The 26648-nt window shown below is 42.3% G+C and overlaps 1 protein-coding gene across 5 annotated transcripts in view; it reads left to right on the plus strand.

Annotated features, from left to right (window-relative positions):
* The window catches only part of nrg1 (neuregulin 1), a 34208-nt gene extending 17483 nt beyond the window's left edge, over positions 1-16725 (plus strand). The window contains exons 3-8 of one of the 5 annotated variants that reach the window (XM_031875748.1): positions 2655-2678; positions 6610-6712; positions 7831-7984; positions 8077-8198; positions 10202-10402; positions 13898-13983. In XM_031875748.1, coding sequence (XP_031731608.1) covers positions 2655-2678; positions 6610-6712; positions 7831-7984; positions 8077-8198; positions 10202-10361 — 563 coding nt within the window. In that variant the 3' untranslated portion in view covers positions 10362-10402; positions 13898-13983. Of the gene's footprint in view, positions 1-2654; positions 2679-6609; positions 6713-7830; positions 7985-8076; positions 8199-10201; positions 10403-13897 lie in introns of all 5 variants that reach the window. The other 4 variants (XM_031875744.1, XM_031875746.1, XM_031875745.1 and 1 more) reach the window with 4 other exon arrangements.
* The last annotated feature ends 9923 nt before the right edge of the window (positions 16726-26648 follow it).

Raw genomic sequence — 26648 nt, forward strand, 5'->3', positions numbered from 1 at the left:
GGTCACCCTCGGCTCAGGAGGTCTTCCAGAACCTTAAGGCCCGGTTTACCTCTGCCCCTATCCTCCAAGTTCCTGACCCAGAGAGGCAGTTCGTTGTGGAGGTGGATGCCTCCGATGTTGGGGTGGGGGCCATCCTATCCCAGCGGGCTGCCAGCGACCAGAAACTCCACCCCTGTGCCTTCTTTTCTAGGCGGCTCTCACCTGCTGAACAGAGCTAGGACATTGGTAACCGAGAGCTGCTAGCTGTTAAGCTGGCCCTTGAGGAGTGGCATCACTGGCTTGAGGGGACCAGTCTTCCCTCTTTGGTATGGACTGATCACAAGAACCTCGAGTACATTCAGTCTGCCAAGAGATTGAACTCTCGGCTCCATGGTCTCCCCACGGATGTGGTCTCTGACCAGGGACCTCAGTTTACATCAGTGTTCTGGAGGGAGTTCTGCACACTTATCGGGGCCACAGCCAGCCTGTCATCTGGATTCCACCCACAATCTAATGGCCAGACTGAGCGCAAGAACCAGGAGATGGAGACGGCTCTACGGTGCTTGGTCTCCAAGCATCCATCGTCCTGGTCCCAGCAGCTCCTGTGGGTGGAGTATGCCCACAACACCCTGACCAGCTCTGCCACTGGAATGTCCCCGTTCCAGTGTGCCTACGGTTTTCAACCTCCACTGTTTTCGGCCCTGGAGAAGGAGGTTTCCTGCCCCTCTGTCCAGGCTTTCGTCTGCCGCTGCCGCCGTACCTGGGCCAAGGCCAGAGTTGCGCTCCTCCGCTCGGCCAACCGCTACTCCACAGCGGCCGACCGGCGCCGCTCCAAAGCCCCCATCTACCAGGTTGGCCAGAAGGTCTGGCTATCGACCCGTGACCTACCCTTGCGGGTAGAGTCTACGAAGTTGGCACCCAGGTTCATTGGGCCATTCGAGATCCTGAAGGTCATCAATCCTGCAGCAGTGAGGCTCAAGCTGCCCCGGACCATGCGGGTCCACCCATCATTCCATGTCTCCAAGGTAAAGCCAGTTCGAGAGTGCCCACTGGTTCCTGCTGTAAAGCCTCCGCCGCCACCGCGATTCATTGATGGAGGTCTTACCTACACGGTTCGCCGCCTGCTTCGTTCCCGCTGCCGTGGGAGAGGTCTACAATACCTGGTCGACTGGGAGGGCTACGGTCCAGAAGAAAGATCCTGGGTCCCTGCTCGACACATTCTGGATGCCTTTCTCATCAGGGAGTTTCACCGCTGCCATCCGGACCAGCCCACCAAGGGCTCGGTGCCCACTGGGGCTACCCAGCCAGACTCTGTTCCATCTGCAGCTTCAGACGTTGAAGAGGAGCCGTCTTCCGGCCAGGACGACTCACCTGCCGAGGATGAGGAGAGGATGGAGATGTCAGATGAATATTAGCCCTCCTCCAGGCCCCCTCCGCCCACCCGGCTTGGTTGTGGTTGTTTGGGACGTCGGGAGCCATCCCTTAAAGGGGGGGGGTTCTGTCACAGTTCAGCTCCACACCCTCCTCACTCTACTTGTCAGTCACTCCCTCCTCATCAGTCTAAACTCCCTTCACCTGTTCACTCACCTGCCTCTGATAAGTAATCAAGCCCCTATATAGACTCCTGCCTCCCAGACACATTTGCCAGATTGTTCTTCGGTTTTCCATGCCAGACTCTCCAGCACACTCTCACAGACTGATCTCCTGTTACCGACCCTGCCTGCCCCTGTTCTACCCGTCTTGCCTGACTCCCGGTAAACCCACCAGCCTTCTGATCCTGACCCAGTTTAAACTCTGTCTGCTGTTATCGAAGTTTTTAATAAAAGGTCAAAGATCCCTGGAATCCTGTGTGTTGCATTTGGGTCCATATACAACCCGTTACAAAGTAGGTACCTGCGATTACCATCCAATATTGTAGTAAACATGACTTTAAAAAGGCTGGCATTGGATGCAGAATGATTGAAGTTGTCCAATATCAACTCTTTTGACTGGCAATGGGGTTGCAAATAAACACAGTGAACACTGCTGTTGTTCCTTTTCAAGTAACAAGTCCCCAAATATCAATGCAGAGTGTCAGAGCTTGTTTTGTCATTCATTGGGTTGTTTACATTTTTGATGTATTATATATGGTGTCATTCCTGAGGTGCAGCATGTTGATAGTAAATCAGTGTTTAGCACACACAATCTCTCTATTTGGTTTGCTGTTGTGTTAAACTGTAGTATGGTTTGGGTTCAGGTTGCCAAAAGCTTATTTGGCTCAAACTTACAGTTTATTACTGTGAGATTCCTGTGTTTTCAATGTGTTCCTTTGTGTGCCATGTTTATGCCAAAGCAACCTACGCCACGTGGCTTTGTCGTTCCCGATTTTATTAGCATCTAATAGAAATGTGCATATCACACTGGTATCAGGAAATCTTTGTAAAAAGTCTGTATAAACATTTTTAGGTGTTTGTTTCCTGTACCTTTAGGATAGATTTGAGATACTTAATGTTTATGCAAGTTCATATAGAAAATCTAAAGTGTTTAATGTGTGTATAATAACTGTTACCCTTAATCCATCAAGTTAAATCTGACTACATCTCTTTTACCATAAATACTGTGAGAACTACAAATATTATCCTCTCATCTGAAAAATCAAATTTTCTTTTTTTTTTGTCACCTTTCTGCACTGACAGAACATCTTGGGATTGAATTTATGGGTATGGATTATTCCTTCCTCCTAGTTTGCAGATGTAAGACTGTAAGCTAAAACCCTCTACTAGAGCTAGTTTTCTCCAAGGTGAACGGATCATACAGCGTTGACCATCAGCACAAATCACATATAACATTGAATACATATTTTAGCAATCAAAATGAACAACACATCAACATTATTTAAGACAAAGCACTGTGATGCAGCTCCAAGCTATTATTTTCACGTCAAATATCACACGTGTTTTGATTCTGGTTAACAGTCCAAATGCTGCTGATTCATTTGAGTACATAATGAAAGCCAAAGAGGCTGTATATTTCTAATGCTGTATGTTCACACCCCTTCAGCTATCCATTCCTGCATCTTCTGTTGCCACCAGTGTTCAGCATGAGACAAAGCAGCATCACTGTCCTCCTAACTTCACCCATCTGCCTTTCTGTTTCCACAACATGGTCTCACTCCCAACTCGTCAAATACTGATCAGTGCCCCTCGGTGTCAAGGTACAGCGGCACCCTTCTGTATGCGACGCACCAGGCTTTCAACTAACTCCAAAGTAAACTATCCCGCGTTATAATGAGATGATCATAGCAACTGACACAGTATAAATTGCGTGATAAACTGCTAATGGGGAGGCTGTGGCTCGGAGGTATAGTGGGTCATCTTCGAATTGGAAGATTGGCGCTTCAATCCCCAATTCCTTCGGTCCGCATGTCAAAATGTCCTTGGGCAAGACACTAAACAATAGTGGTGTAACGGATCACGGATCATCCCTCACGGTTCGAGATTGTTTTTACAGTGTAATCATCATAGTGTGTAATAACGTTTCACTGCTGCTGTTCCTTTTCAAGTAACAAATCCCCAGATATCAACGTAGAGTGTCAGTGAACAAATATAAAGCAGTAGTGTGTTCATGTGAATGGAGCAGGTTAGAAGCATTTTTAACGGTGAAAGTCATGGCGAGCGGAGGAACTTGAGAAGCCCCCGGCGTCATTTAAGTTTGGGAGCATTTAGGCTTCCCTGTAACTTATAATGACGGATAAGGGTGGTGGATAAAACCGTTATCGTATGTAGGCGTTGTTTAAAGAGAAAGACATACGACAACGGCAATACATCGGACATGTCCACACATTTGAAGCGCCAAGGTATCATCGCGGCATTTAAGAAACAGTTTGTGGCAGAATCAGACTGGGCTAAAGCTATTACAAAAGCTATTGAGGTCATTATTGCTGAAGACATGAGGGCATTCTCCGTTGTGGAAAACAAAGGATTTCAAAATATGGTTAAAGTGCTTGAGCCACGCTACGAAATCCCCTCAGGCACCCACTTCAGTATGAAGATCGTTCCAGGCCTCTATGAAGAGGAAAAGACTGAGACAGCTCACTTCATCACGGCGGAGTGGAGATTCAAAGTCTGGTGCTGCAGACACGCCCCTCTGTGAGGGTCCCACAGACACACATCTGGCACTACCCTTTCCCCAGGCAATGTAGATATTCTCATCTTTTTGAAACTGAATATCTTAAATATTGTGGTTTTCATGTAAGACTATAGCCCAAAGTTATTTGCTTTCTGTGTTCTTGAAGTTATTTTAACTAATAAATGGAAAGCAAATTATTTGTCCACCCCCCCTTCGCTGATCCAAAAAATTATCCGATCCGTGACTCAAAAACTGTGAACCGAACCGTGAGTTTTGTGATCCGCTGCACCCCTACTAAACAACCAATGGGTGGATGAGTTTTGAGTCCTGATGGGCAGGTGGCACCTTGTATGGCAGCCTCTACCATCAGTATGTGAATGTGTGTGTAGTATACAGCGCTTTTAGTGGTCAGAAGACTAGAAAGGTGCTATACAAATGCAAGTTAATTTACCATTTAGGGTGGGGTGGTAGTGTCCTGTGTGAAACAAAAAATCTAAGATTTATTGTGTCACGTCATTCATTTGACTCGTTAGTCACGTTGTTGATAGCTGATAGTCACGTTGATAGTCACGTGACTCATTAGAGCACTCGCTAGTCACAGGAGTCCTTAGTCAGTCAAAATAACGTCAACCAAGATCCTAACTTAATGGTTGTTTCCTAAACCTTTTTCATTTTGAAAGAAATTATGCATTTAACGAGCGTTTATTGACATGCTGTCCCTGACACTTCCAAAACAGACGCTAGAGGGTTACCTAGAGCATTATTTGAGGAATTGGGAATGAGAACGTGGTGGTTTCCACCTTCATCACATGTATGTTTTCAACTGTTAAATGTTATATTCCCTCTTACTTATAGCATCTTTCTAGTTTATGCCTCTTTTCATCACAGTGTCATGTTACATCTAGTAAATTGTGTAAAGATGCACTAAAGTGTGTAATATCAACCTGCCCAAAGAAAGCAGATGACAATTTGCCTTTTTTGCTAAATCTGGCACATTACATAATACTAAACAATATGTTGATAGAAATCAATATATCAATATTATATCAATATTTATTTTCTCTTTCAATAAGACCATTTAATTTTAGTTGGAATGCAATATATTCTTAAATTATGCTAACACTTGGACAGTTGACTGATTTAAAAAGTACTGCATAGAGCCTGCTGGGACCTTTCAGGTTCTTCATCATGGCTGACCAGACTAATTAACACATTCATCAAACCGTTTTAGGCACAAGCACAAATTTAAGAAATCCTCTTTTCAGCTGCTTTATGAAACACTGATCTCATAAATAAACTGTTTATTATCTGATTGCACTTTGGTAAATTGCATGCAGCTGTGGTAAGAAAATGAAGCCACACTCCTAGTTTCCCACTTTACGGATGATTTATGTTGGTGTGTTAATCTTAATAAATGTATCAAAAGATATAAGGATTCACCATAATTACTGGCCTACATGATACAGTTAGCTTCTGTTCCTCTGTTTTATTTTGAAAATACCTCTTCATGTGCAATATGCAAATACATTTTTATGAGCAGTGTGTTTGTCACTTTAAAAAAAATCTCTTAATATTTGCTTGCTAAATACAGTTGGAAAACAGGACTTCCAACTGTCCCAGAGAGAATCAACATAAAGAAATGTAAACGAAAATGAAAACGTTTATTTGAGCTTCTGATTTGACAACAGAGTAAAGACAAACACATTTTTCAGAAAAATGCTGGAATTCAAACTCAGTTCTACTTCGACAGCATTGATGACTAATGGAGGACAATTCTAGAAATTAAGAAAAGTGAAGCGAAACAGGCTCATGGATGTGAGTTCACCTTGGAGAGATCATGTGATATTAAAGAGTTTAACATTATAATTAGAACCATCCCTGAAGAGATGAGGTTTATAGGACAATAAAGAGAAGCTGGTATTATGGTTGAGCGCTAGATTTTGGTGTATTGCATGTTAGAGTCATTTGTCTTTGATTGCTGACTGGAGCCCTATAGATACAGGATTCATGAAGCCAATACCAGTATCAATATTTAAGAGTTATAAATAAATTATGTAACGATGATACATCGCCTGATAATCTTTTTTTAAACATAAAGACAAATATTTCCCCCGAAATTTGTTTTTTAATAATTGTGACTATCATGTAAAGAGAGACACTGTTTCTAAATGACCTCAAACATATCATAGACATTTCTGTGCTGACTGTTACTTGACTACACTGATACAAATCCACTTGCATAAGCTTAAACAGGGCAATGTATTGGCTGGACTGTCATTGTTAAGGGCCACTGTGTCTCCCAGATCAGTGGATTAGATTCCAATCATGTCTATAGTAGAAAATTACTTCTAATTTCTTTCTTCTAAGAAGCATTTGGACTTTTGATTGCTGTAATTGTAAAAAACCTCCCTGCAGAGCATTTTCTTATTGTTTGGGTTTATGGCTGGAATGGTCTTAATGTATGTGTCTGTCTGTGTGTATTGTACTCCTGAAATTTTAAGATTGTACTGTCCTCTTTTTCAGAAGCTGAGGAGCTGTATCAGAAACGCATTTTAACAATAACAGGAATCTGCATTGCACTCCTAGTGGTTGGAATCATGTGTGTGGTTGCCTACTGCAAAACAAAGTAATTCATGTCACATTTTCATATTTCATTAATAACTTAAAGGTACACTCCACCATTTTCTTTTAGTACCCAATAGTCCCTCAAGTCCCCAAATCTCCTTTCAAAAAGTAAATGAATTGTCTGCAAAAATGTCTAATAGGTGTTAGAAATATGGAGAATGTTCCATGTGAGTCAGGACAGAAATAGCAAAAGACCTGAACTTTTAACTTGAACTTGAACTGAGAGGCCCAAGAGGAAGACAGTGAAGCCAGAACTGGGGTTGATTGACTGACTGACTGACTGACTGACTGACTGACTGACTTTTTGGTTACTTGCAAATGCGTGTTACAATTTACACACAAATGCCAAGTAATATGAACATTTGTTAAACAATTTTACAAATGCACACATAACAATGTAAATTAATATTAATATTTTATGTATACATTTTTATCTTCAACTTCAAAGACATGATCATGTTCGCCTTCAAAAAGCTTGCTTTGTATACAAATTCCTCTGTAAAAAAATATACGTGATATTCTATTGTATTCATTTATAGACTAAGATTCTGATGAGTGCATTTGTAAAACTTGTTTCACATGTGCTCAAATTGCTTAGTATTTTCATGTAGATTGTAACACGCATTTGTGAGTACCAGAAATTACACACAAATCGTTGTACTCATTTGTAAATTGTATTTTTTGTTTGTAGATCATGTAAAACAGTTTTTATGATCAGTTTGAGACTAATTTAATTCCAAAGCCAAGTGGCCGAATGTAACAATTCAAATGTTTGATTGGGGTAGGGGGTTCTAATTTAGCTGCAGAAGACTGTGAGACATCCAGACATTGACCTCCTTCAGACAACTATGTAAAATAATCAGATTAGAACATTTCCAGGGTTTCACAGATAGATAAGAGATACAGCCAAACCAAATGAAGTGAGACATTTGAGAACTTTGTGGTACTATTGGAGGCAATTACAAAAATGTAAAATGTATTTTGTACTGACCTCAATATGTAAAAATCAATTACCATTACCATTACAGTCAAGCCATAAAAACATTAGCTGAAATTGGGGTAAATGTATCTCTTTAACTACATTTGGAACTTTCCCGTCTCCTGTTTCTTCACAAACAGGAAGCAGAGGAAAAAGCTCCATGACCATCTGAGGCAGAGCCTGAGGAATAAGAGGACCAACAATACCAATACTGGTATTGGCTCCAACCTGGCAAACTCAGCTAGAGGACGTCAGGTTTCTAACTTGCCTCTTCAAGATTTGCAGCTCATCGATGTATGTTGTTACCTGTTGCTATCAAATAAAACCTGTTAAATTTGTACACGCAAGCCAATTGTCAATTTGTTTTATGCTCCTCTTTTTTATAGCATTGTAATGGGACAACTATGCAGCATGCAGCTGAGGGGGATACAGAAACCAACTTCTCCACAAGCAAAAAGGCTTTATTGGTGCATGAACCCACTACATTCACCAACATCTCTAGCATGAGGTAAGGAATAACGTAAAACATTTTGTCATTTGGTTTGGTTTTAAGCAGATGCACCACATTTCAGATCACAGGTTTGGTGGTGAGAACCAACCCGTTCTCAGTCCCAATTCATCAAACACAGACACTTGATCAGAGCCCCTCAGCACAGCAGTCATCTGATGCCGAGTTGGTATAATGACATAATAAGGGTTACACGCAACACACATATAAAACATAAAAAAAAAGTGTGGCGTCACTTACTTGAGAATCTGTATGTCCTATATGTCCTGAATATACTATGATGTGTGTATATATATATATTTATATATATATATATATATATATATATATATAAAGCTAAATAATGTTTGTTGCATCCGCCGTGGTGTCCATAGCCCTTGTTTATTGTCATTGTTTTATTATAATTGTCTAAGTTTTGTCCTCTTTACTGGATAGCTAAGGCTATACTGAGGGAAAGGGTTATATATTCTGATAATCAGTTTTTTGTTCAGGCTGCAAATGTCCATCTGTAGAAGAATTTACTGTTGGTTTGGTCATAAGGGCTTGTGGTGCGGTTCAAAACCAGGGACGCTGCAATGTTGTTCCATTGTATACGTTGACACTGTAATGCCCTTTATTTTCTAGCCTAAAGGTGGTCTTTGATTTAATAGTTCTATCATATCACATTATCACATTACCCTCCTTTGCTGAAAACAAATATTTACAGTAGCAGGAGTTTTAGCTGAGTAATATGATCTACTACTCTTAGCATCTACCACGAAAACAAGGTAAGATGCCTCCAAAACACTGGAGTCTCTGACATACAAATCCTTTATTTAATTTTCTTAAAATCTGCAAAAATGTCACACACTTGAAATATGCAAAAGAGCTTACTTACAGCAGCAACATCTGCAGTCACTGCCAACTCATTGCAAGGGACAGTGGCATAGACCAGCATGCTGCCAAACTGTTTAATCTCAATAGCAGCAAGTTCAACGCACTACACACTACACGCTGTAAATGGATATTGTAGAGAAGATTAGGAAACCATGAAGGTTATATTTCCTTATTGCAATAAAACTACATGACATGAAACAAAAAAAACAAAAAAATTGCTTTCCTAAATTTCATGCAAGCCTAAAATGTGCACTGTACAATGAAGAAAAAATAGCCCAAATTAAAATTAAAATAAATATTGAGTCATAAAAATTTGTCAGGTTAGTGTACAGTAATGCCTCACACTTAGGCTTTTTCTGCACCACAAGTACAGATATGAGATTATGATATGAGTGAGATAGTGGGATGATGAATAGTCAAAAACAGTCTTTACAGATGATCAGGAACCTTGATTATATAAAAACATGGATATTCAAAACACTGATTGCCAAGTTTAAGGGGAAGCAGCAATTTTGCCTTAACTGAAGACATTACATGGAACCAGTTTCAGCCTCCGGATGTGCAGCTTGTGGATCTTAGTCCCGTCACAGCAAAACTCCAATGAGACATTTCCTGGAGATAAACTGATAGCTGCTAATATAAAAAAATCCAACATGCTCTATCGCCCCAAAAAGCATACAATTTTCTGTGCATTGCACCAGGATGTCTATACCTAGAATCCCATCCGCTGGGTGTTTGCTGTGCCTCCTGTGCACCAAATCATCCATAACTGTATGATTCAACATTATTACAATTATTATAATTCAACAGAAAAACTATGCTGTCTCATCCATCAGTAAAGAAAAAGAAACATAACTACTACAGTACTACTTTCTTAAATTTTGGCAGGCTCAATACTGATTGGCTGAACATATTCTTTCAGATTTGAAAAGAGTTCTTTCCAGTAGCTGATTATATAATTAACTGCTGTATCAGTAAATAGGACTTTGAATTAATGCAGACTGTGAGAACACTGAAATGAAATACACTGAAAGACACAAATTTGACCCGCAATATTATTATGTCATGGTCTAGAGGCCTGTCTGAAATCTGTCTCTATCTAAACGACCCCCTCCCTGTCTCTGCAGCTGGACTAATGACTGGAGCAACAGTCTTCTGTCTGACACTGAGTCTGTCTCAGTGATGTCATTGCCGGAGAATAGCCAACGTGCCACACAGGGCAGCCGAGGTCGTCTGAATGCCACTGGTGGCAGCAGAGACTTAAGTGCTCATTCAAAGAAGTGCTGAGATACACCTACCTCCAACAGGGACTTGCATTAAAGTACAAGGTAATTGGTGACTTTGCGTCACAAATAGAAAACCAAGAGGCTCATGAAACTGACAACAATGCAACAAAGACTCTCAGTAGGTACATCATTTATATAGGAATTAGAATTTGATCTAAAAACATGTAGGCTGGATATGTATGTGTAATAGTATATGCCACTGTCTCTCACAATATGGTCTCCACCAAAATGCTACACTATTGGGGAAAACATATGAGGAATAAATGAATGCATAAATAATTAGATATGTTGTTAATAAGCAATGTGTAGAGCAAATTAGAATTACATAAATACACCTCAGAAAATACATCTAGAAGAATCTGATCTCCTGAAGTGATATTACCCTCAATTCAGACATTTTTGTTGATAATTTAACACAGTAGTTTCTGAATTATAGTTGACAATAAATCATCCACACATCATAATAGACCCAGTAGGGTGGTATATGATTATAATGTGGTTCTCAACAATACCGACTAAGCACTTGTTAATATGGCCCAAACACAAAGACATCATTAATCTCAGTTAAGATAAATCAAACAATACTGTCAAATCTCAACTTTTACAGTCTTCAAATATAGTCTTATATGAATGACTGGGGCCTCTGCAATGGTGATCACTGATAACTTACATTGAATTAAGTTAACTAGTTAAGTTATTTTTGGGAAGTAGGCCACGCCTCAACCACACCTCTAATCACCTGTCAACCCTGATTATACCTGGTCAACTTGTCCTGTACTGTTTGTCTCAGTTTTCTCTATTCAGACCATGCTTCACACTTTTTCACGCGCATCCATCAATCTAAAAGTAAGACATACACTAGCTTTGATTATTTTAAACATCCAGCTCACCATGGATCCAAACTGCAGACAATTATCCATCCGAAAGTGTTTCTCCTCAAGCCATGAGATTTCCCAAGCAGTCAGATAACAGACAAACTTCCCGGCAGTTGGGCACACATTGGATTCGTCAGCTCCTCCACTACATCTACCATAAAAAGAACTCTCAAACTCTCAATTGCAGGCTTCTTCAGGATCGTCACATGTGACGTCACTGAGGCTCTATCTCCTCCAGGGCCACAGCCAGTATCGCAGTTTGCATTTCCACCTGTGCCTACTCTTTCTGTGTCTTACATTTTTGAAGTCACTTTGTCATATTTTTTATCCCCTGTGTTCACTGACTTCACAATATGCCCTAGTCTTTCATCCCACCCTTCCCCTACCCTTCCTTCAACTGTACACAGCAAAAGGCTTCCGCTCCTACAAATTTGTCTCTTGACAGCGATCCAAAAGCCCCACCTAGCCACCAAAGGAGCCCCACCACTGGCTAACTAAATTGGTTCTCTGCTTCCCCCTACATTCATTCTATTTGTATTGAATACTATACTATACTGGAGAACCCGGAATGTGAGAGTGCCTTTCTGAGACCCAAGACAAAAGTGTTGCCAAAGTGATAATGTTCCAGGATTAGGTGGAACGTTAGGATACAGAGTGAGAGTTTAGGTTGCTCACCACAAACATAATCTGCTGCTAGCACCACCTTGTTTTTAGCCAGAGTAGCTATCTGGTTAAAGGGTTACTGCAGAACAGATCTCTTCAAACATGATTTCCTCCATCCAAGTCATGAATGATCTTGTCTCTTTTCTATGAACATAGAACTCACGCTAAAGGCCTGTAAACCTTTTACCAGAAATAAGCAAGCTGTCTGTACGTGCCAATACTGACATTCTTAAACTTGTACTTCTTACTGTTAGATCTAGCTAAAAAGACTTTCATTGTTAATGACATTGACATGTCCAGGGTGTATCATGCCTTCACACTATGTCAGCTGGGATTGGCTCTTCAAAGGTGAACTCTGTCCTGCAAGTCCACAGGTGCTGGCTGGAGATTGCAGCAAAACAAAAAACGCATTCTTGGCTTTGTCAGCTGGCTTCAATAGAAGTACATTTTGATGGGATTGTAAATTGGTATAATGGAAATGATTGGTAAAATGGAAACTGAAACAAATCCCAAAGTTTCCTCTCAACTCAGTGATGTTTTAGAATAGAAGAATAGAAACCCTTTTTATTGTCATATACATATACACATACACAAAATTTGACCTCTGCATTTGACCCATCCCTGTATATAGGGAGCAGTGGGCTGCCAATGACAGGCAGCCCGGGGAGCCGGGGGTTCAGTGTCTTGCTCAGGGACACTTCAACACGTGGCACGTCCCAGTCGAGGATCGAACCGTTGACCCTGCGGTTACCAGATAACCCTCTTAAGCCAGTGAGCCCCCAGTTTTGAAATGTAACCCAATTAAGCATGTAAAATTTGGGGATTTGGGGTGTTTTTGATGCTGGAACAAAACCAAAGGAATGTGTAATTAAGCTGAAGTTGTTATGACGGAGCTACTGGAGAGTGCTTAAGTGGTTAAAAAATGTATTCTTATCTGATGGGCCACTATGTCAGGAATACGATGAATCCATATTTTAGGAGCCGTGATGGCTCAGTGGTCTGCACGTCACCTCACCAGGGCTCAAATCCTTTTCTGTGTGGAGTTGTTCTGTTGCGGCATAGGTTTCCTCTGGGTGCTCTGGTTTTCTCCCACAGTCCAAAGACATGCTGGTTACCTTAATCTATAGTTGTGCTTTAGAGGTTAACAGCATAGCTATGGACCCTACACACATTTTTGCCGTAGCTATGCAATAGCTGATGTGCGTCTCCACGTGGAGACAACAAGAACTGTGATTGGGGTTTCTGATTGCATTGGAGATTGTTGTGGCATCAAGACAACATGAAGCAATTTTAAATGCCTTAGTAATTGTCTTGTTTTCCTGAAGACACATCCAGGAAAGTAATTTCCACTTCACACCCTCTGCTCAACGTGGTGACACTGTTCTCTATCACAACAAGTAAATAAATGTGAACACTGTATATTCATGTGAATGAAAATTGTAATGAATGATAATAGAAAGTAAAGCATGTAATCACCAGCTAACAGATGATTCATCTGTCTATTAATGTGGTGGTGTCAACTAGTGAAATCAGATGTTAAACTATAAATCAAAACCTACACAGTAGGAGTCCAGTCAACCCCTCACGTCACGTATAAATTAAGTTTTAGGTGAAATGAATTACTCTAAATTGCTCATAAATTTGAAAGTTTGGGACTGTCAATTTCAAGAAAAACTTTTTTGCCTTCTGGTTCCTAACTCTTGAAAGAAGAAAAAATTGTCCCTATATCTATTCATAATATGCTCATAAACATGCATCTTTCTCTGTCCTGAATTGATGGACTTATTGTCCACAGCCTCGCTGGACCTTTATATTTTTTTCCGAGCAGTATCATTGGCAATTCAACTGTCAATATATTTGAACCTGTTTTTTATTGTGTATCAGACTCAGACAACGATGTTTACTTTTTAAAATGTTAAATGTGGTACACAAACATTGACGTGAGCATCTTTCAAGTAAATGTGTAAACAAAGGTGTTGTAATTGTACTTCTGTTGTAGGTGTGTACCTGCCATGACAACCCAGACTCAGCTGTCTCTCGTGTCCCAGACCTCTCCTGCAACACCAGGGTCTCCTCCATCAGAGATGTCTGCCCCCCTGTCCAGCCTGGCAATCTCTGTCCCTTCTTTGGCTTTAAGCCCCTCTGGTGAGGAGGAGCGCCCCCTGCTGTTGTCAAACACACCTCAGCCATGCAAGGCTTTGAGCCGAGATGAACAGAAGAGGACATCTGCCCACTACAACCATGGCCATGTAGCACATAGCTTACCACCTAGCCCACTGTTTACTATGGAGAATGGTTACTACATAGGTGACCATGACAACACAGCTGGCAGCCATATGTTCTCAGCATTACCTGAGAAGCTACTAAATACAAACAACAACATCAACAGCTGCAGCACCAAAAGAGTCACCAATGGCCATGTGCAGCAGAATGTGGAGTCCAGTGGCGATAACATGCTAGTGAGGGAAAAAGAGGAGCGTCGGGGGGAACGCACATCCTTCCTTACTACTGATAGCACTACAACCCTGCTGCTCAGGGCTATGGACAGCAGCAGGACTAACCTAGCATCACCAACTAATGACGTGGCAGACAAGTCATCCAGTTCCACCACCAAACTAAATCCAGTTGCTGTGTAAAGTCAAAAGAAATTGCTGAGAATCCTTTATGTTGAGGGAAAAAAAAATGAATAGTCATTATTAAACCTTTATTTTCTGTAAAGTATTTGCTTTGTAAAGACTTTTAAAGATAAATGAAAATGAAACTTTTATTTTAGTGATGTAGTAAATAAAGAGTTTTATAAAAAGAAATGTACAAATGTGTTCATGTCTTGTAGGTAAAGTGCCATACACTAGTATGTAGCAACGGATGACAGTATATTTCTGTGCAGAAAAATATCAATGGTGCCTTTCTATTTAGTGTGCTTAAGGGAACTGCAACATTGCATACTGGGACATATATTCACCAACTTAACAATCCAAAATAACTTGCTGGCTGCTTTTGATGTCCTCCAGTTGGAAGTGCCCGTTGACACAACAGTTTGCTATTATATTCATACAAGGTGCATGCTACGTCCTTCAATGCTGTGACGGAATGCACAGTTCATGTGTTTTCCTCTCCAATCATTTGACCTGGTACTAAACTCCAACACCTGGACTGATGTTTGTGAATAAATGATCAATCAGCTCATAATTTGCATTTGATGAGAGATGGAAAAGATGGTTGAAATCATAATGGTTTTATTGATCATCGTCTCATCCGGAATCCTGCTGGTGAACGATTCTCATAACTGATAGATAAAGATGCCATTACTAAAAACTGGCGCTGTAGTGTTACTAATACTGTCACTTATATGCTTAACATAATCCTGTAGATATTTAATTTCATTAAATTCTATATTGTGATTTGATTTACACATTTCAAGTTAACTATTAAATGTTAAACAGTTGATGCACTGGTGTAGTATTGCACTTAAATAATGTTTAGATACTGACAAAGGATAGATAAATAAATAATAAAAGTACAGAAAGATGCTCATCAGAGGCCTAATATCCTAACTTACGCAAAATGCTGGATCCTAAATTTCCGATAATGCTTGAACGGGTCTTTATGAAACTTAAGTTTCATGTCTTTCTATGCTGGCATGTATCCACATCTTTACAGAGTGCAAACTGACTCAGATAAGGTGGTGCCATCAAAGAAAATGACTAGCATGAAGACCAGCAATGCTCTTTTTCTTCAAGAGAACACTCCAATTACTTGTGTCCTCCATCACCAGTATGATATTGCTGATGGCATCTTTAAATGCAAGAATATCTACATAGTGTGTACTGAATGGAAAACTGAATATATGGCTCATTTTGTCCTTTGCATTTTGGGGATTCAAAAAATTGCTAAATATATACATGATGTTTAACTGCTGTATTTTGTTCAGTCTTATCTCTGGTATGATATACATGTATTTTTTGTCAAAATTGTTACAATTTTGAAGAAAATAAATGCATACATACATGTATGCATTTATTTTTTCTACCCCAACTTGTGTTCACATATGCAGTCTCATTGTATGTGTGATTTAGAAAAAGGTTTTATAATGTCTTCTAACATGAGCATATTTTATGAAAATCTGCCAAAGATTGTCACCACTTCTAGACTTTAGAAGAAGAAAATCATTTAGCAAAAGTAAACAAAAATAACCATTATTGGGCTCTGTAATCAACCATAGTTTCCTAAAATGTATGTATGTAGAATCAGCAGTCAGCCTACTATATGAGTAAGTACTATGACATATATGTGCTGCTCCATGATTAGTGTATTAATGGTGGCCATACTTCTATGTAATCTTTTTTTTTAAGATTATTTATCCTTCATTTAGTCAGTTTTGCTCATTACAAGCATCAATTACAGATTTTAGTGTATATATTTATATTTTAACAAAGATTAGTTTAAGATGTAAGATATATAGCCATCTGTCACATGGTTATTAGGACAAAATAGAAATGATCTACTTGCATATTTTGTCACTTGTATGCTCAACAATAACTCACAATGCATTGCTTTTAGGTGTAGGATTGTCTTCAAATGATGTAAAAACACAATGAAAACCTTCAGCCCTGTTGATTCTTATTAAATATTAAATCATTTTTGTGTTTTGTGCCTCAAAGTGTCAACATATTGAAGGTTCTCTGCTTTACCACTGAAGAATTCAATGAAAACGATTCCAAGGATAGGAATAAAGGAACAGGGGTTGGGATTATCCATTTCCGGATGGTTCAACAGTATGGGGTCTCTAGGCAGGCAATGGCCATGTCGACCCAGGTACAGTCCAGACACTCTCTTGTTAGGATTTTAGGGGATTGAATTCTCCTTCTTCCGGCAAAGACAGACTAACTCGGTGATGTGTCATGTACTCTGTCTTGAGTTATGCTAATATGACTGTACTCTATTTTTGAGTTACAAATATTAGGATTTTTGTCTAATCTGTTTTGAGTTAGCAAATAATATTAGGACTGTAGTCTACCCTTTTTTGAGTTACAAATATGTTACTTGTATTTCCTCTGAGTTACAGCCATTTTGAGTCCTTTAGTCCTCTTTAGAGTCCTGTGGTTGTGTGAATTGATGCTCCTAATGTCAATTCACGCGAGGTTCCACTGAGGTTAGGGTTAGGAATAAAGGAATGGGGTTATCCATTCTTTATGGTTCAACAGCAGCGGGTCTCTAGGCAGGCAATGGTCATGTCGACCCAGGTTTTCCAGCCCAGGCATGAGTTTGTGAGGGGGTTAGGGGATGGAATTCTGGCACCGTGAAAATGATTACAGGTTAGGTTGAAATCATATTCCCATAGATCTCCCTGCGTCGTCCATCGACTTCGCGGTTGGACAGAGATGAAATGCAAGGCACGGGCCAGCACATGTTACTCAGAATCCCCTCAGCCATATGTAAATTGACCCAGCGAAGGAAATCTATGGAGGTGTATACATGTGTAGGTTCTACTCTGTTGCTGTGACGTGGTAAGCAGAAGGCAGAAAGTCCAGGTTGAGGACCTGAGAGGAGGTTGATCCCAAGCAGGACCTAGTATAATGGTTTGGGGTTAGGGTTAAGGTTAGAGTTCGGGTCCAGACCAAAGTTGGGGTGGAAATTGCCCCAAGACCAGGATGATAGGTGTTAGGCATTAGATTGTTAAGGATGAATTGGATTAGAATTGTTAAGGATGGGTCAGGATGAAATAGATCATGGGAAACAGTCGGGGTCAGGCACTGAATTCACCTGACGGACAGATAGCTGACACATGTTTCTCCTAAGGAAACTTCAAGATCCCTCTTTTTTAACCCTTTGATTTTATGGCATGTTTTTAAACCTTTTGAGAAATAAAGTTGTTTTTTTTAAAACAAAGAGAGTGATTCCCGTTTTTTAGCACTTTTAACCAACAGAATGGCTCTAACAGCTCAACTATGCTAACTAACAGCTGGCTATGGTTTATTTGATCTAAGACTGGATGGTAATGAGCTTTGTCTGCAACAGGGCCCCCTCTCTTCTAAAAACCTCGCCCTGAAGACACACGCTTGGGCCTCCGAACTGTAAGTTCCTTCATGGTTTTAAACTGGACACTGACATTTCTTTGTTCCTTTTATTCACAGCAAAGGATCGCACAACAAACTTGCCCTTATTTCCCTCTCATTTCTCCCATGTATTAACTTCTCCAGCTCCACAGCATTTCAAACATGACAATAAGCCTCACAAACAGATTCTTACCGCTGGATAAACTCCCCTGGGACCCGCAGCGGCTGTCCATAAACCAATTCGGCAGATGAAGCTTGCAGATCGTCCTTGGGGGCTGTCCTAAGCTCCAACATGACCCACGGAAGCCTGTCCGCCCAACCGCTGTCTTTGAGGCTTTCATAGAATGGTGGAACCACTCGCATAAACCATTAGCCTGCGGGTGGTAGGCAGTAGTGCAATGGAGCTTCACCCCTAGGCTTCCTGCAACTGCATTCCAGAGCTCTGACATAAACTGTGGACCTCGGTCCGAGGAAACGTCAGCTGGGGCTCCGAACCTGGCGACCCAAGTCTGAATAAAAGCCCGAGCCACCTCATCCGCCATTGTTGACGGCAACGGGACAGCTTCTGGCCAGCGAGTGGTTTGGTCTACCATTGTGAGGAGATGTGTGAAACCCCGGGATGGGGGCAAAAGTCCTACTAAGTCCACATTTACATGATCAAACCTACTTTCTGGAACCGAGAACTGTGCTAAAGGGGTCTTTATGTGACGGTGGACCTTGGAGCGCTGGCACACCACACAAGTCCTGACCCACTTTCGTACATCGTACACCGTGCCAGATGAACTTCGCTGCCACCAACTTCTGAAATGCCTTCTTGCAAGGGTGTGACAGACCATGAATAGCGTCGAAGACCTGTTGTCTCCATTCGTCGGGAACAACCGGCCGTGACTGGCCTGTGGAGACATCACACAGGAGCATAGTGCCAGTTTCGCCAAACGGGACCTCCTCCAAACGCAGTCCCGTAACTAAGGATGGGTATCGTTTGGGTTTTTTCCGATACCGGTGCTAAAACGATACTTTTAAAACGATACCGGTGCCCAAATGGTGCCTGAACCATTTTTTCTTCAAATTGAACAATATATTAACTGTTTAAAGTATACTATAAATATAAATAAATACAAAACACTTGGCTTCAAACTACAGCTTCAAACTTTTTAACTTCAAACTATGAACAATATATTAACTGTTATCAACAGTTTACATTTTAATTTTACCAGTCGGTGGCGGTAATGCGCCAATTCATTGTTTGCCAACCGCCACTACACCTCAAAGAAGAAGAAGAAGGCTTCGCGTGCCTGTGGATGTTGTGTTTATGAGCGGCAGCGCTAAGTACCCGGATGTCGATGGAGGAAGTCAGTAGCCTGCCAGCCGTTTGACAGATCTCGGTCTCGTTTTTTTTTTTCAAAGAAATCATGGCCGAACTTTCGCCAGAATGATGGAGGGGTTTAATTTGTTATGGCAATAACTTCTGGACACAGGGAGAAACCCCCCCCTTGCAGCCATGTGCTCTCAACCACCTCCAAAACACAACAGCAGGTTAAAGTAAAAATGAAATGGATTTATTATCCAAGAACCAGAAAAACAGATACAGACAGTTACAAACCGAATCACACTACTAATAACAAAACAAACCTATATATAAAATGAAAGGTGAGATCCAATCCGAGCCACCCAGGAGGCTGGTCTGCCTCCTCGGTGGCCAGCAGAAGATCTGAAAACCCCCAGAGTTTGAAACCCTTTGTCCCCTCAAAGTTGCATTCCTCAGCTCATCGATCAGCTCATTGATTGGCTGAAGTCCAACAAGCCCCACCTGGGCCTATGCCCCATTGTCCTAAACTTCACACCTCTCCCAGCCACTTTCACACAACCCCCACTCCAGCACATTCCTCAAACCCCCTCTCACAGACACTTAATGCATGAAATGACCAGACTCCTACAAGTAAATATACTGTATCACATTATATCCATAATTAGGAGCTTTAAAACCTAAATCCCTCACAGTTTCTAGGTGCGCACGGCTCGTCCGGTTGTAATAATACTCTGAGTGAGGAGCGGAGGACCGAGGCTACCGTTACCTGCTGCCAGGATGGAGTCATCAGAGTAGTGTAAAAAAGGTATTTCAATCGGCTCAGACACCGAAAGAAAGCACCGAAAGAAAGCACCGAAATGTGCGTTGCGTTTCGGTCCGGTAGATAACGGTCGTATAGGAATCGGTGCCATATTGGCACCGGGTTTCGGTACCCAACCCTACCCGTAACTGCCAACCTCAGTTCCTGAACGCCTGTAACTTGATCCCCAGCCATCTTGTTATAGTCCAATCCTAACTGGACAGCCCCGGTGACGGCCCTGGAGAGACAGTCTGCGACCAGGTTTTCCTTGCCGTAGATCCGTGGTAAACTCCGAGATGAAGGAGAGCTGGTGCTGCTGGCGTGCGGACCATGGTTCGGCGCTCTTCCCCATGGCAAACGTCAGTGGCTTGTGATCCACAAACACGGTGAACTGCCGAGCCTCCAGCAGGAACCGGAAATGCCGAATGGCCAGAAAGAGGCCGAGGAGCTCCCGATCGAAAGTGCTATACTTCCGCTCATTGGACCGCAACTGTCAACTGAAGAAAGCGAGTGGTTGCCACGCCCCTTTCATCCACTGCTCGTGCACCGCGCCCACCGTGTAGTCTGAATCGTCCGTGGTGATGGCAATCGGAGCCTTAGGTGACGGGTGTGCCAGCATTGTTGCATTTGCCAGAGCTGTTTTAGCGTTCACAAATGCAAGTTCCCTCTCTTCGGTCCAGTCAACAGCCTGTTTGATGGCCTTGCCCTTCAGGGCTTCGTACAGGGGCTGCATCAATTGCGCTGCTCAGGGAATAAAGCGATGGTAAAAGTTCACCATGCCTAAAAACTCCTGCAGGGCCCTCACTGTGAGTGAGCATGTAAAGTTAGTCACCACCTCCACCTTTGATGGAAGGGTAACCGCGCCGTCTTTCGTGATGCGGTGTCCCAGAAAGTCAATGGTGGTCAATCCAAACTGGCACTTAGCCGGGTTGATGATCAACCCGTGCTGGCTGAGTCACTCAAACAGAGTCCAGAGGTAAGACATATGCTCCGCTCTTGACGAACTGGCCACCAGGATGTCATCCAGGTAGACGAACAGGAAAGGCAGGTCCCTCAGCACCATGTCCATTAGACGCTGGAACGTCTGTGCTGCATTTCTGAGGCCAAACGGCATCCTCAAGAACTCAAACAGGCCGAATGGAGTCATCAGCGCCGTCTTGGGAATGTCCGGCGGGTGAACGGGCACTAGATGGTACCCTCGTACAAGGTCCACTTTCGAAAACATCACGTTATCCGACAAGTGGGCAGAAAAGTCTTGAATATATGGAACTGGATATCGGTCCGGGATCGTTCCCTCGTTGAGCCGGCGGTATTCTCCACACGGGCACCACCCGCCCCCAGGCATCGGTGCAATGTGCAGGGGTGAAGCCCACGGACTGTTGGAGCGGTGAATGATGCCCAGGCACTCCATGTTTTCAAACTCGGTCTTGGCGATGGTGAGCTTTGCCGGATCTAGGCGCCGGGCCTGGGCATGTACCGGTGGTAGAGATGTGATGCTCCACCCCATGCTTGACCATGGAGGACAAGAAGGTGGGCTGCGTGAGGTCTGGGAACTCGGCCAGCAGCCGCAGAAACTCATCAGCCGCTGCAAGCATGCTAGTCAACCTGGTAGAGCCAGTTCCAATTAATGTACATGGGTAAGAACAAAAAGTCACAGCATTTATCTGGCGGCGGCCCTTGACGTGCACTAATAATCCATAAGCACATAGGAAATCCGCGCCAAGCAGGGGAATGGCAATTTTGGCAGTAACAAAATCCCAGCTGAAACGCTGCCCCATAAAACACAGCTCCAGGCACCATGTCCCAAAAGTGCGTATGGGGGTACCGTTCGCGGCTTCTAGGGGGGGGCCTTGCCCGTTTGTCAGTATGTCCACCCGCGATGCAGGCTCATCGCTCCTCTGCACCCCCGTGTCGCAGAGAAAGCGCCGCCCGGAAACGTCGTCCTGGATGAACAGCGGCCTGCCTTCTCGACCGACGCTCATGGCAGCTACTGAACGCCTGCCCTGGCTTTTCCCGTCCCGCTGAAACTGCATGGAGACCAGCGCCTTGTAGCCCAAGGCCCAAACCTTGCGTGGTAATAGCACGGGCCGGTAGATCCCTGCCGTTGGCTCACTGCTGCCGCTGCGGCGACGACCATCGTCGCCCCCGGTAGCCATGCCGTGGCTTGGGCTGGCCTCAGCGCGGCCGTGTAGCTTTGTTGACCAGCCAGAAAGAACTTATTGGCCTCCGCGGCCAACTCCCGACAATCGGTAATCTTGGTGCTGGCCAAAGCGCCTGCAGCGGTAGCTGCTGCAGAAAAAGTTCCGTAAGGTTCCGTAAACAGAAACTCCGGCTTGTGTCTTCCTAGAAGAGCCAACATTTTGTCCATCAGCTCCGACGGCTTGCTGTCGCCGAGGCCGTTCAGAGAAAGCAACCGGCGAGCCCGCTCAGAGTCAGAAAGCCCGAAAATTTTCAACAGCTGGCATTTCAAGGCATCGTACTTGTCCCTCTCTGGAGGATTTTCAGGGATGCTTACCACTCTGCCTGCTGTCGAACTGCCGAGGGCCGCCACTACAGAATAATATTTTGTAGCGTCCGCTGTAATGTCTCTGAGGGCGAACTGTGCTTCGGTTTGAGCAAACCACACCGATGCTTGCGTCTCCCAAAACTCCGGCAGCTTGAGCGAAACTGCGTGCGTCGTCATCTTCTCTCTGGAAATGTCCAGTGGAGTCAGGGTCACCAATGTAGGAGCGTGGAAATAACGAGTAGGCAAGTATCCTTTTGGCTGCACCTTGTGGCCGTTTATTTCCATCCACAAAACACATAACAAACATTCACTTCCTGCTACCCTTTAACCCCCCTTGTCACCAGGGTTACGCCCTTTCTCTTAAAGGGCCCCCATGAATTCGGTCCTTTAGTCCAGTGGTTCTCAACTTGTCTGGCTGCAGGACCCACCATCACCCCTTAATTTACAAGCCGTGACCCACAACACAAATACGATACGGGGCTAGCTACTGACTCAGCTCTCTATTAAAAGATTGGCGAGCTGGTGTTCTGTCGAGGAAACTCGCCTGGCTTCTGCTAACTACCGTTACTTCTGACGTCTACCCTGCTTCCACTGGTAACATTCACTCGGCCGAGGGGCCACCCTGGCCGGGCGCTTTTACTTAGTCGCGCCAGTTATGGCAGCTTTCCTCTTTTGGATCCAGGCTCTTGGTAAATTGCCAGGTTAGGTTTTAACAGCTAGGATTACAACTAAAACCCTAAGGGACTGTTAAGTGGACTGGTCACTAGGATAACCATTCAGAACTCTTGTTGTTAAACATACAATAGATTTAACCTTTTACTGCCACGAGGAACTTCTACTACTTCAGCAAATTAATTCTCTTGAGAAATTTACTTTAAATGCAGATTAGATATTTATTGCAGGATATATTAGCAGGGGCACAGCTACAGCTCACATAAAATAATACTATACTTGATTCGATCAGGTTACAATTTCTTCTCAGGTTATACTCATTAATTTTCGATGCCGAGGCGGCTCGGTGGAGCTGGATTCACGATGTAATAAAAAGTCCTTTTGGGGTTCTTAGGAGCGAAGGTCTGGCCTGACCTTCGGCTCCTCCTGCACGGCCAACGAAGTCCGTTCAGCGATCCCTCAGGCTCAGTACAAAGTCTTTAGGGCGGCTGCGTCCATCTGTTGTCCGGTTGTTAAAGTCAAACAGGGGGGAGAGGAAAATCTCCGTCTTCCAATCTTTGTCCAGGAACGGCTGTCTTCTTTCCGTGAACAGAGACGAAGTCCTCCGATGTGGCTGTCGAGCGAGGCCCAGTGTTCCCTCCGTGGAGCACTTGGGTGGCTCCCGCGTTGAATCCCATCTTGCTGTTTGCAAGTCTCTCTTTTTACAACACTTTGAGCTCTCTCTCCCCCCTCCTCCCCAAACACTCCCTCACTCGGCATGTGATTAACATGACATCATTGATTATTTGTGTGTGCTGCGAACAACACCCAACTTTCTGGGTGTGTGTGTTCTGGAAATCACCTATCTTCCCTCTGTGGATGGTCTCACTTCCTCAATGTTCGAGCGTGCGTCAGGTTACACCAGTGTATGTGCTCGGACAACACCCCAACATCTGTTATGATCTCAGCCTTTAAGGCCCCCACCCTGCTTACATCAGCTCTTTCCACACACACACAGACTTCACTTTTACTCAGTTACACATTATTATTATCAGTTTTACATTTGTTAAATCACTTCATTATTCTTATGTTATACATACTTGCTTTAAAATGATTATTAGATTTCATCCTTACTAATTATATGCTTTGTGTCCCTTTAGCCTACTTCCATATCGAACTGTATTCCTTCATTTAAGGCAGCTTTCCTGGGATCTCAACCTTCTTTTTTGACAATATATATATATATATAAATCCAATAAATAAAGTACACATCAATTATATTTTAACTAATATTATTCAAATTTTTCAAATTGAACTGGATGGATTATAAATAATACATAGAAATACATGATTAAATGTTCTTCTAATTTCAAGTAAAATAACGGCTGGATTAAAACATAAATTACATAACAAAATTCATTTTAGAAAAATTATTTTCATTGAATTGCCCTGCAGCTTTAAATTCAGTTCATTCAGGGTGAAGTGAAAAAGCCACAATGTTATATTTTTCTCATCTTCAAAAAGAGAAATTAATGTGGGAAAATTCATGCATTGGTCGTGTTTTTCCTGCACCTCTGAACAAGTTCCGTAAATGCAGGAATAATTCCGCTGCATAAAAAATGCCCTTCAAAATAAAATCACAACTTTTTTTTTTTTTGTCAGGCAAAGGCCCGCGACCCACTGAAAACGGGTCCGCGACCCACTTTTGGGTCCCGACCCACCAGTTGAGAATCACTGCTTTAGTCTCCTACAGTACCATGGTGGAACAATACTTGTAAAGAGGCAATTAGAAATAGAAACAGGGCATTTAAGTTAATGAAAATAACTCATAACTTATATGATACAGTTCAAAAAGGCTCAGGCATTAGTGAGAAAGACAATAACGTGGGAAAAAAGGACATATTGGAGAAAGTTTTGTGACTCAGTTGGAAATACAACCCCAGTAGAAGTGTGAGGGGTGATTAGAAAGATGGGAGGGGACAGAAGAGAGTGGAGTTATCCTGTGCAAACAACTGGAAAAGAAGTAGTGGTGACTAATAAAGAGAAAGCTGAGACATTGGTTAATACTTTTGTAAAGATACACAGCACTAACAATTTGTCTGAAGAAGGAAAATGAACTAGAGAGGAAACAAGATTTGAAAATAGGGAAAATACTGAAGATGAATTGAGTGTGCCATTTACAAGTGGGAGTTAACCTTAAAAAGAGCAGTTGCTAAAACTGGAGTGGTAGGGGATTCAACTTTATGTCTAGAGCAGGGGTGCACGAGAGGAAAAATATAATGGTCTAATGGTGTAATAATTAATATTATTTTCACAAAATAAAAACATGAATTCAAAAAATTCCCTTTGTAAGATTTAAATTTAAAATTAAAAACGTACAATTTAATAAATAAATGCACTTCAGCTCCTGCCGCCAGACTGTCTTTTACGTACACTAGCTAGCCTAGCTTGTGCAGCTAACGTCAGCTAGCAGCTAACTTCATTCATTCAGCAACATTCATGCAAATATGCTAAACTGGCTGAAATTGGGGAAACTGTCAGGTGGGACATTTGAAGCTATCAGTCATAAAAGAGGAGAGGGACAGAGAGAGAGTGAGGAATCGGAGGCGAGAGGAAGGGAGAGGTGCGTTAGGGAGAAACCGGGAGAAGAAATCGAGCCGGAGTCAGGGAAAGATGAGACGGAGGAGACCGAAAAGGAGGAAGGGATTGCACAGACAAATCAGGAGCACATAGGGCTAAACCTTAGTTGTTTCCTGTGAAGATGGAAGTTTATTTTGAAAAGACAGTATGCAAGCGAAAACAGACTCATGTTGCTGGACGTTTGCAGGAAAAACGCACAAAAAGTGAGGAGTAATTTTTCGTAAGATATCAATAAAACGGGGATGAATTGATATCATTGTATAAAGAGTGTGACATGAGAAGATCAATCTAATGTTTGTAAGTTAAATCAGCTATAATCACTATTTTAAAGTGATTAGTGACTCGTCTAAAACATTTAAAAAAGGAATAACTTCAACAGAATCATTCTATACAATGTAGCTTATTTACATTCTATTAGAATGTAAAGAAGTTACATTGTATTAGAATGTAACTTATTTACATTCTATTAGAATGTAAAGAAGCTACATTGTATTAGAATGTAAAGAAGTTACAGTGTTGCCTTTTCTTTTCTTTTCTTTCCACAAGAAGGTAATTTTGTCAGGTTGATAAAAAAAATGTCACTTTACTTCCTGACATTATTGTTATTTTACCGCAGGGGTGTTCAAACTTTTTTCACCTTGACTCCGCGATCATCGCGGAGTCAGGGTGAAAAAAGAGGAACCGAGAGTGAGCATCAGAAAAAAAAGAAAAAAAAGAGGAAATATGATGAAAATGATCTGGGTCTGGGCTTCACTTGGATTGGCAATGCAGATTGCCCAAAACCAAAGT

The sequence above is a fragment of the Anarrhichthys ocellatus genome, unplaced genomic scaffold (assembly GCF_004355925.1).
Source record: "Anarrhichthys ocellatus isolate YVR2014 unplaced genomic scaffold, GSC_Weel_1.0 scaffold95, whole genome shotgun sequence".
Classification (NCBI taxonomy): domain Eukaryota; kingdom Metazoa; phylum Chordata; class Actinopteri; order Perciformes; family Anarhichadidae; genus Anarrhichthys; species Anarrhichthys ocellatus.